We start from the raw sequence: 15,882 nt of genomic DNA, 5'->3' as shown, positions 1-15,882 counted from the left end.
CAAGTTATATTGGTCTCTGGGTGCGTCAAATAAAGATGCTTAACTGCACCAACTGTACAATTGTGATTCCTACTTTTGTTTGTATGTTTTTTATAGTGTATGAAATCTGACACAATTCCGTCAAAACTAAACTGATGCTGTACAATCATAAATGCAGATCATTTTAAAGAACGACACAAATTTCCTACAGTTGGTTTGTCTAATTTAATCATTTTCATGCTTTTACTGTAACAGTAATCTCACCAGCCTATAACATTTGTTTTTAACTGATGTTTATTTTGATGACCAGAAAGCCAAAAAGTGTTCTATAATGGAATAATTCTGGTGTTCTTGTTATTTTCCTGTTTGCATTCACATGAGAATATTTCCAGAACCTTTTCTAATGTGACTCGATATGCAATGTAAACAATATATATGAAATATATATGAATTAACTGCCAATAAACATCTTCAATTATAATGTTGAATCTTTCTTGGTTATAAATGCTTTACAAGATTTGTACATATAAAGGATTGGGGAAGTATGTTAGAAATGTAAGAGTTTTGTAATGAGAAACTAGGGAAACGGTTATTACAGAAGGACGGATGACACGATAGTTAACAACTGTATGTTCGTTTACCTTCAACATCAATTAAAGGTAAATTTAGTGTGCTGAGTCTTTCCCAGTGCCAACTTGTGATTGTTCTGCTGCTTCCATGCAGGTAGGGGGCGCGGATTATTCAAATAACACAGAAGCGTCTGACACTTGACGTACAATCAGACCACGGCAAATCCGGCCTTCTCATTGGACGATGGTGACTGGTCTCATGACAACAACACCAGGGCATTGGCCAATCACGGCTCGCCTTCGCCTCCGGGCTATGTTTGTGAATGACGTAATGAGCGTAACGCAAGATGGCGTCGTCTTCACCGTAAACCTCTGTGATTCCGATTTTCCAAGTGGACGTGCGCCTCTCTTGAAGTGTTTGTGTTTTTTTCGATAAAGAATAGCCTCGGTCATCAGATCAGGGGTATCGAAGGCGTCGCCGTGCGCCTCGCCTCTGGTTTTTGGCTGCCTTCCTGACGCAGCCCTCCGGTGACAGCCGGGGAGGTGAAGCGCTGACAGACGGGATGGACAACGGAGAGTACCACATCTCCACAGTGGACAACATGGACACGACTTTAGCAGAACTGGGCGACGAGTTCACACTAGGAGATATTGATGGTGAGATGGTTATTTGTTCTATTTGTCTCATTAAGTTGAGGTCGGGCCACTTCCGGTGTTATTGATAGCAACGCAGTTGTCACGCTGCTCAGCAGGGAGCTTATTTATGTGACATCTGTCCTAAAGTTCGGAATTTAAAATATTCAACTCATAGCCGCCTTTAAAAACAGAAGAGGTTTGGGTAATTCAGTATTAAATTCAACTTGCATACCATCTTATAGTCTGTGTTATATTTGCATTTATATGTCGCACCTTTAATGATTAGTGTTGACATGGTGGGTTTTATATTTATTACACCATTTGCATTAAATCTCCTGACATTCCTCATTGTACATTTATTCAGTTATGTAAAACGATAAGGATCTAAAAAAAGTTTAAACTCAATCCAAAACATCAGAAAGAACGTGATCAGGTGGAGTTGTATATGGAATTTTATTTTTAAATGGAACCTTAAATAGTCTTATTTAACAGGAAGTTGTGTGAAAAGTGAGGTCAGATGTGGATATGGACCTCCATTATTACTGTGGCCTTGAGATGAAGCACTGCATTAAGGAAATCTTACACTAATTAAAGGATTTTTGTTGAGGAACATCGGACTCTTTAATTTCTTCTGTCTTTTCAAAGCCCTTGCTGTGGATTCATTTGTACATGATGCAGAAGGTTCATGTCAAAAGTCAGAGCTGTAAAGACCGACAGCGTGAGGGTTCTGCTATCAAAACGCCTTTTGGCCCATCATGAAAGGATGGGGATTTTAGGGGAATGTTGGAGTGCAGACTCACCACATTTCCATTAGGGTGGAAATCTGCTGAACGCTAAGTCACCAGACCGAACTGATGGGTGATGCCGTGTGTTTGTGTCGGCTGAGATGAACAGTCACGTTGGCTGTGTAGTGCAAATGAAGGATTGTGTCTATTACAATTGGCAACTTTTGTTGCCTTCGGTGTCTGGTTGTGTAGTCTGATTTCACACAGGCGGTATGTAAAAAGCAGACAGCAACTTGTCAAGCAGGATGCAGAAAGCTCTAAAACTTTATATGTTTGAGTTATTAAAGATTGCTTTGTTTTATTCCTAATGTGCTCAGTGGCATTTGTTTCTATATTATGTTATAAATGTGTGTGTGTCTGTGTGTGTTTGTGTGTGTGTGTGTGTGTGTGTGTGTGTGTGTGTGTGTGTGTGTGTGTTTATTTTAGATGCCTCAGTATTACAACCAATAGTGTGAAATCAACATTTTGATTGCTTAACAAGACCAAAGCAGCATATTTCTGGCAATTAAGAGGAGAAAAACAGCAAGCTTTATCATCTAAACTGGTGGCTCTGCCTTAGAACACACTTGGTTAGTTCATTTCTCCCCTTGAGCATTCATGTAAAGTGGAAATCCCCCCCCCCCCCCCCCCCCACACATAAGGCAGGCGTTCATTCTGTATGACAGCAGGTTTACTCTCAACAGTCAAATGAGCAGTTGAGGCCCGTGTAACCCAATTCATCAGAAACATTCCTCCTCCACCAATTACTTTCTTAGCAACTCAGGTCACGTTATGCAACCACCTTTTGTTGCCCAGCAACCTAGAAAACCAATCACCATAGCTCCACACCCCCATTTGATTCATCTATCCTTTGTACTAGCTTATTTAACACACTCAGGGTGCAGAACTCTCTGGCAAACATTAGATTCTATATGCCAACATAATGTGCTTGCATATAAAGGATGTCTGTATTTTAGTCAGAACGCTTATCATTTGATGCTCACAACCTCGTGATGTTGCATGAAAAGCAGCTCTGTGCAGAAATTTAGACGCGCTAATGCTTTTTTCTACACACTAGTCAGAAGTGCTGCTATAGGAGTGGTTACTTTATCATTATTATAGTGCTACATTCAAAGCTTAATATTGAGTTTGATTTAGTTCAGGGCTCAGACATGATGCAAATACAAAAATCTGCCTCCCGTGCTGTAGTTACACAACAACAAAAGAGTACATTCCACATGCGATGAGTCTGGATATTTTTTATTGTAACTAAACATCATTGTAGCAGGGGGAAAAAGTAAAAACACACCACGGTAATAAACCAACTCTTTGCTTCTTTGTTTCAAGGTTTTCATGGAAATTAGCTACCTGATAAAGATAACACATTGGAACCTTAAATTGTTCCTGGATTTGATTGGAATGGTTTGATATCCTGGTACCAGTTCGCTCCTTGTGTTTCCACAGTATCAGATTGCACAGTGGGCACATGCAGGGAAGCAGTGCATGAGGCCAGGTGGCTTGTCTAGTCCTGCTCTGGACTAGACAAGCCACCTGGGTCAAGGCTGCAACCTAATTGGCCATTGCTTGTCCTTGGTGACTGAAGTTGTATCAATGATGACGCATGTGTGTGGTTCATGTGTAGAATTTCCCCTCTTGGCCCCACCTGGGCTGCACATACTTTCATATCTTTCTCCTTTTTTAACTGTGAGTTTCCATGAAAATGTGGGCCAGTCCTGGGCACAAAAGAAATGATTTTGAGTTTCTCCTTTGGTGCCCTTAACAGTTTTACAGAATGATGTCGGATATTGTTTTATTGTTTTCTGCAGTATCAGTATCTCCTCGTTTCTGTCAAGTGTCAAGGCTAACAGCCTGAATACAGAGGTGTGACCACAACAGTAGCTCTGTGTTTTATCCAAGGCCAGTTTATCTCACCGTTTGGACGCATCTTCTTATCTTTTGGGAGATAGCAACAGTGATAATTCTGAGTATTATCTGCATGACTGCAACCTTGCCAACATTTGTGGGGGATTCATGATTTCTTTCTTTTGGGACACATAGCGATTAGATGTTGCCAAGGGCAGAGTTTAAAGGTGAATTAATTGTAAATCATTTTGCCATATATAAATCTATGAGTGGTATTTATATTGAAGATCTTTTTTTACTTTCTCCTATTGAAATTGAACACGCTGTAAAAAATTATACAGTTGAAATTTAGTTGATCTGCTTCTGTTTGCTGTTCCATGTAGTTTAATGGGGTTTTTTTTTTTACAATGTGCTTTCAGAGATGCTGCAGTTTGTCAGCAACCAAGTGGGGGATTTCCCAGACTTGATGGAGGACCAGATGACACCGGCGGGCTCTGTGCAGTGTGCCAGCTCCAGCAGCACTTCACAGCCTGTAATCCAGGCCATTCAGACGCCTCAGGCTCCCCAGACTCCGACCACTGCTGTCTATCAGAGCTCCACCGTTAACCTTCCCGCCTCTCAGACCCTTTCCGCACAGCCTTTGCCCCTCACTCCTCCTCTTACTCCCGTCCAAACCCCATCTCCTACCACCTCTGCTGTTTCAGGGCAACAGCTGGTGACCCGTAGCCCGCCCCTTCTTCAGCCGCGGCCTCAGATGGTCCAGGCCATCCAGCCACAGCTTCAGCAGACAGCCCAACCTACTATCCAGGTATCAACTTGGTGTCTATCTGACACTTGCACAGAAGTTGTGTCCGTAACATAGGTAGCAAATTTAGCTTTACTCATCTAGTGATCAGCAACAATAACACAACATAGAAATATGATCGTAACAATCGGTTGAGACCTCTCATGGCATCTTAGTGTGTTGTAAGAAATATACTATGATATCATCGCAACTGAAATTATGATGAGGAATTGTCATGCTGTCTCTTTTCTAGTTGCAACACAGAATTCAGCTGCTTCCATCAGTTAGTTTGACGCAATGTTGGACAGTGCTTTTACATTTAACTGTTTCCTACTTCCCTGTAAATGAACAGTGGCCTACTGCTTGAGCTTTTCTTAAAATCTGTCTTGAAATCATCTTCTGTTAATGTGCTGTCCATAATAATAAATGTTTCTTTTGACACTCGAAGTACCTCAGACAGTAACTTAGTGTAAACTGAGAAAACACGAGTTGAAATTCTATTCTATTGCACGTCATTTTATTGTATTATCTATCCTTAATTAAACACAGATGCACACACAGGGGATCTCTGTGCAGACCCAAAGCTTCCCAATCCACACTTTGGTCCAGACCCATTGCCAGACATCTCTGCCAATCCAGACCCAGGCACCCCAAACTGTAATGATTACCTCCAATGATGGACGATTGATCCAAAACCCTGTCATCTGCCACCACAGTCCATCCCCTGGTTTCCAAGGTAACTAAAAAGAGTAAGAAAAAATTAGTGCACAGTCCTTTTTTCATTGAATTATATATTACTCATCTGCTTTTTTTCAGTCCTCCAGCCACATATGCAGAGTATTGTGACATCCCCTCAGATGCAACCTGTTACCATCCAGCACCAACGTGTCCTTACACCAGCCTGTCAGACCATCCAAACCCTCTCCACAGCTCCCACCGCAGTTCATGCTATGCAGCAGCAGATGCAGCAAGTCCCTGTAAGAAACGTCGACATAAATCCCACGTGTTGTCTTTGAACACGCAAGAAAAAAAGGATTTCTTTAGCAGTGGTTTTAAAGTACCTATAAATAACTTTAAGGCATTCATTTATCCTTTTTTTTGTCAGGTTCTTGTCCAGCAGCCTCAGATTTTGAAGACAGATTCACTAGTTTTGACAACCCTCAAACCAGACGGAACACAGGTGCTTTCCACCATGCCGAGTCCTACGGGAATCACCACCCTAACCACGCCCATTCAAAACACAGCTCTTCAAGTCCCAGTAAATAGCTTGCTAAACATATTTCGCTTACACCCAATCCTCCCAAAAAACAAAAATAACGATCTTCTCCTTCTGTGTCCAGACGCTGATGAGCAGCAACATCCTAACTACTGTCCCTGTGGTGATGGGAGGGGGAGACAAACTGCCCATCAAGCAGCTACAAGGTTCCTCCCACTGCACAAATGTCCCTAGAAGTTTGGAACAGGTTCATACAGTGGGGGGAGGAGCTGTAGTGGGTCCAGGAGGGGTAGTGAAGGAGGGTGAAAGGAGGACAACCCATAATATCATTGAGAAGAGGTACCGGTCCTCCATCAATGACAAGATAGTGGAACTCAGGAACCTGGTCATGGGCAATGATGCCAAGGTTGGTGTTTTTTTATACTTAATTTTTCCTGTTTTTGGTCTGATTACTGAGTCTTCATGTGACTCTGTGTTGACTCTTTTTCACATTTACCTTTCACGACAGATGCATAAGTCAGGAGTGCTGAGGAAGGCCATTGATTACATCAAGTACCTGCAGCAGGTCAACCACAAACTACGACAGGAAAACATGGCGCTTAAGATGGCCAACCAGAAGAATAGTGAGTGTAACTTGATACCTGCCTTGTTGTAGGTCACTGTTTGGATTGGATCTCCACATGTATCACATTAGCTCCTAAGACAGACCAAAAAGCCTAAACTGTTTTCTGTCTATCTCAGAGCCTGTGACACTGTCTGAAGATATGGAGCTGAAACCGGAGTTAGTGGTGATGTCACCTCCTGCCTCTGACTCTGGTTCTGGATCTCCTCCCCAGCTCTCCCCTTTTTGCGTGGATTCAGAACCAGGCAGTCCTTTACTGGACCACGAGCAGGTAAATACATGAATGCAGGATCATACGCGCCATGTCAGCGTTAGAACACACACTTGTGAAGTAGTACGCGATTCGAGTTAAGTTAAAAATGGCATTGTGTAAATTATTCTATTAAAGTGTGTTCATTTATTCTCCCTAACTGATTTCATTATCATTTTCCAGTTAAAGAGCGAGCCAGATTCTCCTCCCTCAGTTGGAGTGATGGACCACTCTCGACTGCTCCTCTGTGCCCTGACTTTTTTTTGCCTGTCACTTAACCCCTTGCCGTCATTGCTGGACACTGAGACTTCAGGGAGCACCAGCTTTTCTTCAGGCCATGGACCATCTAGAACACTTGTCTGGTTTCCAAGTCACACACAAGACTTTGGTGAGCAGGCCTAGACTGTCTGTTTTCCAGGGTGTAATGCACAACTGTAAGATCTGAATGCTGGTATTGAAACCAAGGTCCTTGTTGCATGTTTGTTTCCCAGCCTCCTGGCTCCGTTGTCTGTTGCCGTGGGTGATGGTGTGGGTGCTGAGTGGCGTAGGAGCAGTGTGGGGCTGTGTCAGGGTGCTCTACCTTTGGGAGCCCATCACACCCCTTCACTCACCAAAATCTGTGTCATTCTGGAGACACCGTAAACAAGCTGACCAGCATCTTAACAGGGTGAGCACACAGCGTTTATTATCAGGTGTGTTTAGAGAAGAAAAATATCTCTAAATGTAAGTTTTTTGTTTGCGTGTCATGACCATCACCCTCAGCTCTCCTGTCCATTTCTGCTTCATATGAATACCTCACTGTTGGTCCTGACTGCTCTCATCTGCAGGGACATTACACAGCAGCAATGGCCAGTTTGGAGACGTGCCTGTCCGTCTTGACCAGAGCCCTTCCCTCAACCAAAGTGGACCTTGTCTGCTCACTGTCCTGGAATGTGATCCGTTACTTATTGCATCGGCCAACACCTCTCGGCTGGCTGGTTCATCAGTTTGGGGGAAAGTATAAAGGGGAGGAGGCTCGGACAAGTGCGAGGGACGCAGCACTGGTCTACCATCAGCTGAGCCAGCTGCAGCTCACAGGCAAGTGACAAGTGCAGAACGTGGCCCGAGTGCTACCAACGGTTCTTGCTTGTGCTTCAGCACCATCAGCAGTCGTGCGCAGGTTGGTAGGTTTTAAACTTGGTGCTTGTTTGTCTGCGTCTCTCCATAGGAAACCTGCCCCAGCGCAGTAGCTTGTGGGCTTTGTCTCTGTCTCTGAGCGCTGTCAACCTCAGCGAGAGTGCGCAAGCCAAGATGGCTCCTGCACAGCTCACACAGATATATGTAACTGCAGCTACTGCCCTGCGGACTGTGCTAGGCCACCACCTCTCCATTCTACCTGTAGGTTCAAGAACGCAGAGGAAACTCAGAAGGTGATGTACTTCAGTTTTGTGGAATTTACGACACAGCACCATCCTCTTCCTCCCACAGAGTTATCTTTTGAGCTGTGCAGAGAATGTTGGCACCAAACCAGTCCCCGACTGCCTGCACTGGCTCTTCACCCCGTTGGGTAGGCAGTTCTTCCTGAGCTGTGATTGGTCAGTGAAGTCTGAGAGTACCTGTGAGATATACACTTCTCAGAGAGACCCAGGTAAGCTGCAGGAAAACCAGATGACTTGATGGAAAAGTTCATCTCACACATTTTTAGCAGCATCACAGATCCTCAAAGATCTGTATTCTGGGGGCATAAATCTAATTGAAAGAACAATAGATAATTGTCAGGAAGAGAAATAACATTTTTAAAAGAAAATTTAACTCTGAATTATTACTGGTCACAGTCTGTAATGCAGATATCCTTTAGATTCTTAGTGGTTTCAGGGATTCGAATCTGTTTATCTCTTTAAGATGGGATGAATGCTATTATACAGAGATATATTCTCTTATTATTGCATATATAGCTTGTCTGTTGTTGCCAAAAATGCTGCTTTCCTGGTGTAAGCTGCTTTATTTTAACCTTGTCTTGATGTTGTTCTAGCGGATCCCATTGCCCAGCTCCACCGCTGTTTCTGCAGGAAGCTTTTGGAGCGAGCTGTTCAAACCCTCATCCAACCACAGAGCGACTCCGTAGCAGACAAATACAAGAAGGACTCGGGGTAAATGGAGCAAATCTTGCAAAGGTCCATCACCTTTCTTGTGACTGAATGTGTCATCAAACCTTCCTTTTGTTTTTTCAGGGAGTTTTCCAGCGCACTGGAATTTCTCCATTTATTGAACAACTGCACCGAGGACTCGTCTTCTCCTCGCCCTCCCTTCTCGACTCCGCCTAATCACACCACCATTCCAGGTGTGTCTTTCATGATGTGAGAAGCCCTACCCAACACAAATTACTTTGGGTGTTTGTCTGGGCAGAGCGTGAGGACTAGGCAGATTGTTTCATTACTGTGAACACCACAGTTTCACTTTGCGTTCCCGATAAAACGAAAGTGCCACCCTGTTTAACTTCACAAAGCAATTTAAATCATCACACAAATTTGAGCTGGTGTCATTTTTATCACAATGTTTCGCCTTCAACCGCCAGAGATTGTCAAAGCAAATTTTTAAAACCTTTTAACGCAACTCGCCACATTTGTCGTCATCTCTTCACTAGTGGGAGATCCAGTGAGCCGATGGTGGGCTTTGGTTCTGAAGGCCACTGTGCACTGGCTGCAGGGTGAGGACGCTGTGGTGAGGTCACTATTGGCAGAAGCAGAACGGATGCCAAGGGCGCTGCACACTCTGGAGTAAGTGAAGGAAAATGTTGGAATGACAGCATTTGGCTGTAAATAATGTTATGTGAAAGCCAATTAGTAAAGGACCCTTTTTGATACATTTTGTATTATAAATGGTACTTACACATAAATCAGGGCAATAATAAGTGTGTCTTTTGTTATGTATGTCATTTATCTGATGCTGAAAAAATAACTGAGCTGTGTTAATTTAGATTTGCATTTATTTTGTATTTAATTGATTAAATGACCATTTTCCTGTGTAAGTCATTGGTAGCCTTCATATTAGTAGCATGTCTTACACAGAAGCCGTGGTAATAATACATCCCCTGCATCTCTGCTTCAGGCATCCTCTGCCCAAAGCTGTACTACTGCTGTGTAAAGCGGTCCAGTTGAGTCTCTCCCCACTGAAAGGAGAAGGAGCCATTTCCTGTCTCTCCCACTGTGACAGAGCCAGCAGCTATATGTCCTCCAGTGTTGCCATACCGCTCACCCAGTCTGGAAACTGGCTGAACAAGGTAGTGTAAAAATAAAAACGTCTAAATACTGACTCACTCTGGCTTGTGCTTCCTTAATCCTGTCTGCTATCTTGCATATTTGCATATACAGCATGCATTTAAATATAAAAATGATGCATGCGTTGTTGGGGCTAGGCAAGCAGCCATGGGGCTGTGTGGGTGCACAGTGTGGGTGGCAGGAGGTGGCTGTGGTGCATTGTAGTTGCATTGCATGATCCTGAACCTGAGTGCAATGTATCTGCAGTGCAGCACAGAGGCCCCCCCAATCTACACGCACCTGCTGCCCCATTTCTTTTCATGACAAAATGTGTCCAAAATGTGGTGTAAAATCCTGTTCACTGGTTTGCATCACAGTGTTTTCAGAACCGTTTTCCGTTTCCCCAAAGGGTGTGGAGCTTCTGGTGTGTGACCTTCTGCTGACTCTAAGAACAAGTATATGGCAGCGAGGAAGCAGCAGTAATGGAGAGCCCGGTCCAGCTCATGGATCCCAGTTGGCTGGATTCCAGAGAGACCTCAGTGCTCTCAGGAAGGTCACACAGTGCTACAGACAGGCCCAGCACAAGGTACATACAAAGCTAATGGTGGTGTATGGGAGGTTACTCACAGGGAGCTTGTGGAGGATATGATGGAGAGCAATTACTTTATTCTGTGTTCATTTTTTCATGTTTTCACACACACACTGAGAAATAAAATTAGCTGTAATTTTCTTGCTAATAAAAAGTGTTTACTCTCATTACAAACCTATTAATCTTCTGGCTGCTATGAATCCTCCTCAATTAGATTTGACTTAATTGCATTAAGGAACAATAACTAAACTGCAGGTGGAATGTTCCTCATTTAGAAAGGGTGGAACAGAAGGGGCAAGAGCTGCCTTTACTAACACATCAAAGACTGTGGGTGTGTATTTCTGGCAGGTTTTTGAGACATTGCTTTCTAAATCCATTTCATTTAGTTTGTCTGTTTTCCTTATGAAATAATATTTGAAAAAAATAATGTATCACAATCAATCAATTAAATTACTGAGCAAGTAAATCTAATGTTTCTTTCTTCCCAGCACACAATAGCGCCACCCAGGGGTGACAACATATTTAATATCTAATAAACGAAAAAATGCAGAAAATGTTTTTTTTTGTGTCATTAATAATTCTTTCTTTACATCAAATATATGAAAACTTGTTTGTTTGGGTTTTTTGTTCAAATTAATGTGTACAGACAAAGTGGATGCACTTGTATGTTTGTTTCAACATTTAATTCTTTTTTGTAGGTGTTTCTTCATGAGACCACAGTAAGACTGATGGCTGGAGCCAGTCCCACCAGAACACATCAGCTGCTGGAGCACAACCTCCGCCGTAGGACACACAACTCTTACGCTGCTGGTATGAGACACTCCACACTACTGGCTGCACACATGTCATGTGTAGTTATTGTTGATCTTAACTGCAAAATACAAAGAAAAAGACAGGCATATGCATATCAAAAGAAATTCATGTGTGATATTCTCTCAGAAGGTGAGAGGGAGAGGGCTCACGCCATCCTGCTGGCCTGCCGCCACCTGCCTATGCCCTTGTTGACCCCTCCTGGGCATCGTGCACGCCTTCTCGCTGAGGCCAAGCGCACCCTGGAGCGCGTGGGAGACCGCAGATCACTGCAGGACTGTCAGCAGATTCTTCTGCGTCTCAGCGGGGGCACGACCATTGCTGCCTCCTAAAATCACAGAGAACAAATGATCTCAGTCCTTTAAGTCATCTAAAGATTTAAAACTGGCTTTTCGTTCATCAATAACGTGTAATATAGATATCATTTCCTCAGATTCAGACCAGGGGTATACTTACAGAGACATGTTGCAAGATTCTCTGCAGAGAAGGTTGCAGTGGCTCTTTAGTACATGTTCCTTTTCATGCTCACTTTTAAAGTCACGAAAATCTAGCAAACTGTCTCAAAGATAAAATGTTTCATAAAACTGGGAAAAGGGACCATCGTCTTATAGCTGTTGAATATTATTGCAGCGCAGTAGCCCATTGATTAGCTATAGAAGAGCATGTTGTACAATCATTATTGGCACAAAGCAATTTGAGTGCTGCAATAACTGTGTAATGCCTCAGTAGAATTGAATGCCTCAATTAAGGGAATAGGATGCAGAGATATACTATTCCATTTTTAACCGCAGAGCTCTTGGTGATCTCCTCCTACCTACCTCACACAAAAATTTGGAATTAACTGACCATATTAGGAGATGCTTGTGTTTGTGTAGCATCATTTTTATTTTACTTTTCCAGAGTGCTTTAGTCAAAACATTAGGGCAAATCCCAAAACTATAGGGAACAAATGATTAAGCTTTGTCTAAATAACTGAGGGAATCAGCCAATAAATTTGAATATGCTTTTACACATACACCTGATATTTAAATGCAAACTCACATTGATTGTATAGTTGTATATATGCAGGAAAACAGGAATACTGTGAGCAAGACATGCATCAGAGACGCAGAATGGTTTTCTATCAGAATCTGCATGTGATGGTTTGAACCAAGCACGTGAGATGACTCGTCTTTCAGGGTTGGTTTTTTTTTCCAATTGGAAAAAAGGTCAGGTTGAATTTGTGAAGGATCCGCTGCAGAAGGCAGAAAACATCCATGAATGTTCCTGTGGTCTTTGTAAACATAAGACGCTCAGTTACAAATGTTTAAAAGAGCAAGAATAATATTCCTGTCATGTCATACTCTCAAGCAAAAATGGCCTTGATGTTGTGTAAAGAAAAAATATTTTATCATTTTTCATCATATTTAGAATGATGGAGAAAGTTGTATTTTTTTTGTAATTGTTGACACGCAGCACTTCGTTATTTCTGTTTCTGTACTTTCATTATCTTATTTAACGGATGTATTGTGATACTGTTGCTTTTGGGAGGGTTGGAAATTGCCAGTTCATCTCTAGTAGGTTTATTTTCTTAAATAAGTAAGTAATTATTGTGATACATATTAGATTGTTATGACTTTAATTAATGCTCCTAGGGATTTTCAGAGCTCGTGGTCTTCCAGCTTAACCTGTGCTGTGTCTTAAACTCTTTCATCAGTTTAGATCCTTACTGGTAAAGTGCTGCAGAAAAGCAACATTGAACCCAACATTATTACCAGACAGATTTGCTGTCAATATATTTTTTTCCCCTTTGAATATGCTTTATTGTCAGACATGTTCATTTCAATTGTTGTTTGTTTTTTATATTAAAACATAAAACATCTGCTACTGTGTATTTTTGACATGTGGATTACAATATAACCCATCCAGACATGTCATTATTATATTTTGAGAAAATGTTTCCTTGTTTCCACTATTATATTATATTATGTTATGTTATATTATATTATATTATATTATATTATTTTATATTATATTATTATATTATATTATTTATATTATATTATATTATATTATATTATATTATATTATATTATATTATATATTAAATGGTAAGGTTTTATGGAACGTTTCACTGCCACCGTTTTCACTCGAACGGATTTTAACGACGGACCAGGGCGGAAGTTGGAATAGAGTAGAGAAGGTTTCACGTGTACAACATGAAAAACACAAAAAAGAATATGTCTAAGAAAGCAAAATTTAAGCCTGGCGCTAAGAAACGGGAAAATAAATGCATCGTTATGTTTGATGACAAACATCGACAGTAAGTTATTTGTTTTACACAGTTTCATAGGCGTTAGCATTCAGGGTTAGCTGTCATTGATCGTTTGTTATTCAAGCAAATTAATCTTGAATACTTGATCAGTTTGTTGCATTGAAATAATCGATTTACGATGTAACTCCTGTTTGTATTACTTAGTTTAGTTAACTTAGTTTAATTAACGTTGTCCAATGTGTTGTATTGAAAATAAGTGATCTATCAATCGCAATACACATTGCTTCCTTCACAGTTTGTTCTTACGTTGAATTATTGTTTTGTTGGTGTTTGAGATTAACGAAACTCATTTCGCAAGATTGATGCAGCATCTGTCTCTTATTGTACTGTCAGGGAGTATTTAACGGGTTTTCATAAGCGAAAGGTGGAAAGGAGAAAAGCAGCACTGGCAGAAATCCAAAAAAAAATCAAGGAGGAACAGATCAGAGTGCGAGAAGAAGTAAGTTAGAGGGTAAATATGTTGAAAAATCTTGATAAAAATCTCGTGATAATCTCACGTGTGTGTCTATCTGTTACCTAGAGACATAAAGAATACATTAAAATGCTGAAGGAGAGAAATGAAGCCCTTGGTGAGTTGATAAACCATTGATACCCAGTTCACTGAATGACACTTGGAAATGGGACACTTTTTAAAAACCTGTCTCCTATGTGCATCACTTATCAGATGCTGCTGCCGATGATCTTGAAGACGCCATAACAAGTACAACAGAGTCTGTGCAGTATGATCACCCCAACCACACGGTCACTGTGACGACCATCAGTGATCTTGACCTCACAGGAGCCAATCTCTTTGGATCTGCCACCACTCAGGTATAATCAATGTGCCTGTATTTACCATCTCTCTTCAATTCAGTCAGGCCAGAACAGGCCAGTGAATTGATGCTTAAAATAATGTCTGTGCCAGTGAAAGCCACTTTTTGTTTTTTTTTTTTTTTCAAACATTTAGGTTAATGAAGATGAAGAAAAGAAAGAAGAAGGACAAGAAATAACTGAAGCAATGCCAAGAAAAGCTGGAAATCCCATTATTAATAAAAAGTAAGTTTTCCATAAAGCAGTAATTGAGAGTAATCGTCTTCTTATTTTTGCTAGTGTTGATTAATATGCAGATTGGCCGCTGTAGCATTGCCTAAAAATATATCACAGCTGTCTCCTGGTGTAGCTGCATCTAGCTCCTTTTATGCCACTTTCCCTCCTGTTGCTCCAGGATCCGCTCCCTGACAGCATCGCTCAGCACCTACACCACCAAGCGGAACAGGAAAGGGAAGCAGGAAAGCCGAAGAGGACAAGGCCAGCCGACAGACAACAAACGCAATGCCATATTGAGTAAACACAAAAAAAAGACAAGCAAGTCACAGAGACGTAGAAAGACTGGGAAGAGAGTTCATCATCAGGAGTGAAGTGAATAAATTACAGTGCAGTGTTGGGACACTGAAACTGCTGGACCACTTGAGAGCAACAACTACACAGATGGATCAAAATGGAGCTGTATTGCTTCAGCAGGACGTTTGTATCAAGCCCTGGAACTGCCCTGGTGTGTTTTTGACCCTGTTCCAATCTGCTATATATTTTGAAGTAAAACTGTATTTATAGTTTTATACTGTTCTATGTTCTTGGGTTCCATTTGAAATAAAAGCTGAATCCTTCTAAAAGTTGGCCCCCACACCAATGTCAGCGTGTACTTCTGTCCATTGTTTAAGGAAACCTGAGTCTGTTGTCGACATCCTCTCCAACACCAGGAAATTGACCCTCAGCTCTGCTCACTTGATGTTAACCTGTGAATGATCTGAAGAAAAGGCTGCTATTTCAGAGCCTTCTACCACACTTTACTGACATGTTCGTGGTTTTAATGTATGTCAGACCCCACCCCTCAAGCACAAACCTCGCCAGTGTTTATTTATTTACGCTAACCTGAGCCAACGTGTGCCAGCTGTCATTCGCCTGCGCGTTTCATTTCGCTTTCTAAAGCCAATGATATTTAATACAAGTGCTCAATGGAGGATCGTCCAGGCCTACGGCTCCACATTGGCTGAAGGTCTGTGCACTGCAAGGTCCATCGCTGCTCTGACTGAGAGCCACCATGGCAGAAAAAAAGGCGTCAGATTCATCTTTTTGGTTGGACAAAAACACATCAGAATCATAGTGTGTGGCGGCGTGAGAACAAAGGAATTAACAGAAGAAGAGTCACTTGATGGTGGGGCTGGATGGCTGTTGTTTTGTCTGACTAGATGAATGAAACTTCTAATCAGGTAA

The 15,882-nt window shown here is 41.8% G+C and overlaps 2 protein-coding genes across 3 annotated transcripts; both read left to right on the top strand.

Annotated features, from left to right (window-relative positions):
* The first annotated feature begins 868 nt into the window (after positions 1 to 868).
* Positions 869 to 13,179, top strand: srebf2 (sterol regulatory element binding transcription factor 2). Of its 2 annotated transcripts, none has more exons than XM_057013857.1 (20): positions 869 to 1,205; positions 4,231 to 4,619; positions 5,145 to 5,331; positions 5,412 to 5,572; positions 5,701 to 5,853; positions 5,936 to 6,217; positions 6,320 to 6,434; positions 6,553 to 6,704; positions 6,867 to 7,071; positions 7,175 to 7,350; positions 7,511 to 7,760; positions 7,891 to 8,060; positions 8,151 to 8,310; positions 8,695 to 8,812; positions 8,894 to 9,003; positions 9,307 to 9,439; positions 9,771 to 9,942; positions 10,329 to 10,505; positions 11,207 to 11,318; positions 11,451 to 13,179. In XM_057013857.1, exons 1-20 carry the CDS (start codon positions 1,112 to 1,114, stop codon positions 11,648 to 11,650), a joined length of 3,516 nt encoding a protein of 1,171 aa, XP_056869837.1. In that variant the 5' UTR covers positions 869 to 1,111; the 3' UTR covers positions 11,651 to 13,179. The 2 variants fall into 2 exon arrangements, with proteins under 2 accessions (XP_056869837.1, XP_056869836.1); XM_057013856.1 differs by having other exon boundaries at positions 870 to 1,205; positions 11,448 to 13,179.
* A 273-nt stretch (positions 13,180 to 13,452) lies between these two features.
* On the top strand, positions 13,453 to 15,294 carry nol12 (nucleolar protein 12). The gene is made up of 6 exons (XM_057015365.1): positions 13,453 to 13,620; positions 13,966 to 14,071; positions 14,153 to 14,201; positions 14,297 to 14,442; positions 14,579 to 14,667; positions 14,837 to 15,294. The coding sequence occupies exons 1-6, from the start codon at positions 13,517 to 13,519 to the stop codon at positions 15,027 to 15,029; spliced, it is 687 nt and encodes a 228-aa protein (XP_056871345.1). The 5' UTR covers positions 13,453 to 13,516; the 3' UTR covers positions 15,030 to 15,294.
* Positions 15,295 to 15,882: the final 588 nt, after the last annotated feature.

Source organism: Takifugu flavidus, chromosome 18 (assembly GCF_003711565.1).
Source record: "Takifugu flavidus isolate HTHZ2018 chromosome 18, ASM371156v2, whole genome shotgun sequence".
Lineage (NCBI taxonomy): Eukaryota > Metazoa > Chordata > Actinopteri > Tetraodontiformes > Tetraodontidae > Takifugu > Takifugu flavidus.
The sequence above is the reverse complement of the archived record's forward strand: the minus strand, read 5'-3'. Positions and strand labels throughout refer to the sequence as shown.